General features: G+C 53.4%; 1 protein-coding gene across 1 annotated transcript; it reads left to right on the top strand.

Annotated features, from left to right (window-relative positions):
• Positions 1–53: 53 nt before the first annotated feature.
• Tsp_14338 (putative Ulp1 protease family, C- catalytic domain protein) lies at positions 54–1,365 on the top strand (the record flags this gene model as incomplete). Its single annotated transcript, XM_003371003.1, has 2 exons — positions 54–291; positions 320–1,365. Coding segments are annotated over 2 exons (1,284 nt in total), but the record flags the coding sequence as incomplete, so codon positions are not given.
• Between the last annotated feature and the right edge of the window lie 30 nt (positions 1,366–1,395).

Raw genomic sequence — 1,395 nt, 5'->3', positions numbered from 1 at the left:
GAAGAATTTGCATTGGAGGTTCCGTTGGCGGATTCTTTGGCGATTACGTATAGGCTGTTTCGGAAAAGAGCCGGGCGCTGACCAAATGGCCGCCTGTCCGCCAACTGGATCGTTCAGCAAAATACGGGTACGGCCGCATCGAATTCGAGGCCTTGAGCAAACAAGTCGGCGAAATACGTGTAGCAGGCGACTATAGTCAGTTTAAGTTTGGTAAACGGGTTCGGCAATACGTGGCACCAACGCAGAGGCGAGACGGGTTGGACAGCGAAGATGTGAAGCGAAGAAGAGGAGGTGCCAGCCGAACCACGTACCATCCTAGGTGAACCCAGCACCGCAACTGCTATAGGAGCTGAGGAGATCTCTGCAACGGGTCCAGTTCGAGCAGACACAGCTGCTCAGCAGATGATCTGCCGGATCGGGCAATGGTGTGTCTGGCCGCAGGACTACCATTCGATCCCGGCACCTCAGTGCTGGACGGACACGTTGATGGATCTCATGATTGAACAAATCGTTCTGCAGCGCTATCCCGATGGTGCGGGTGTGAGCGTGATGAGCTGCTCAGCAGTAAGCGCAGCCCTACACCACGAGATATCTGCAGAGTTTGCCGCTCAGGTCATGTCTTCACATGATGCCAGTTTGTATTGTGTCATCCCTGTGAATGTATGCAACCATTGGCAGATGATTGTGCTGGATGTGGCTGAACGAGTAGTTCACTACTACTGTTCTCTCCGCGAGCATAACACTGTTGTTTTATCGTCTCTGTTATCGCTAGTGGAGCTGAGTGGTAAGCACACTGGCTGCACCTCGTGGAAGATCGAGACTCACGATGGCGCGCCGGTGCAAACGAATGCGTTCGACTGTGGTCCGTTTTCGTGTCTGTTTTTGAAGCACCTGCTGCACGGCATCGACATGAATTTCGGTGATCGGGAGTCGGCGGCTTTGCGCACCGACCTGAAGTTTATGATCGATGCGGTATCTACTCCCGTCGTTCCGGCGACGGATAAACGAAAGAATATTCCTGACGGCTCAGCGACTCAGTTGACCCAGTTCCAGCAGAAGTTCCTGAGCGCTTCTGACAACTGGCAATCTCCTGATGTCGACTTGCAAGCGGTGTATGACGAAGTGGTGGAGAGTATTGTGTCCGGACACAATGAACCGAGCTCTCGTAACGCCAGCCGTTTGCAAAAGAAAAGTCCGGGTAATGGAGGTAAAGGACAGGTTCGCCGACGCAGTGCGGTAACGCGTGACCCGGCATGGTTGAAATCTGCGTCAGCGGTTCAAAAGGCGTTCAATTCGGCACCGGCTCGTACTGTGAATGCAATCCTCCGGCGTCCGAATGCCTGTCCTTCTTTTACAGCCACGCAAGTGCCGATCATTATTTTAATCTCAGACCGG

This window comes from Trichinella spiralis (genome assembly GCF_000181795.1).
Source record: "Trichinella spiralis strain ISS 195 chromosome Unknown Scfld170, whole genome shotgun sequence".
NCBI lineage: Eukaryota > Metazoa > Nematoda > Enoplea > Trichinellida > Trichinellidae > Trichinella > Trichinella spiralis.
The sequence above is the reverse complement of the archived record's forward strand: the minus strand, read 5'-3'. Positions and strand labels throughout refer to the sequence as shown.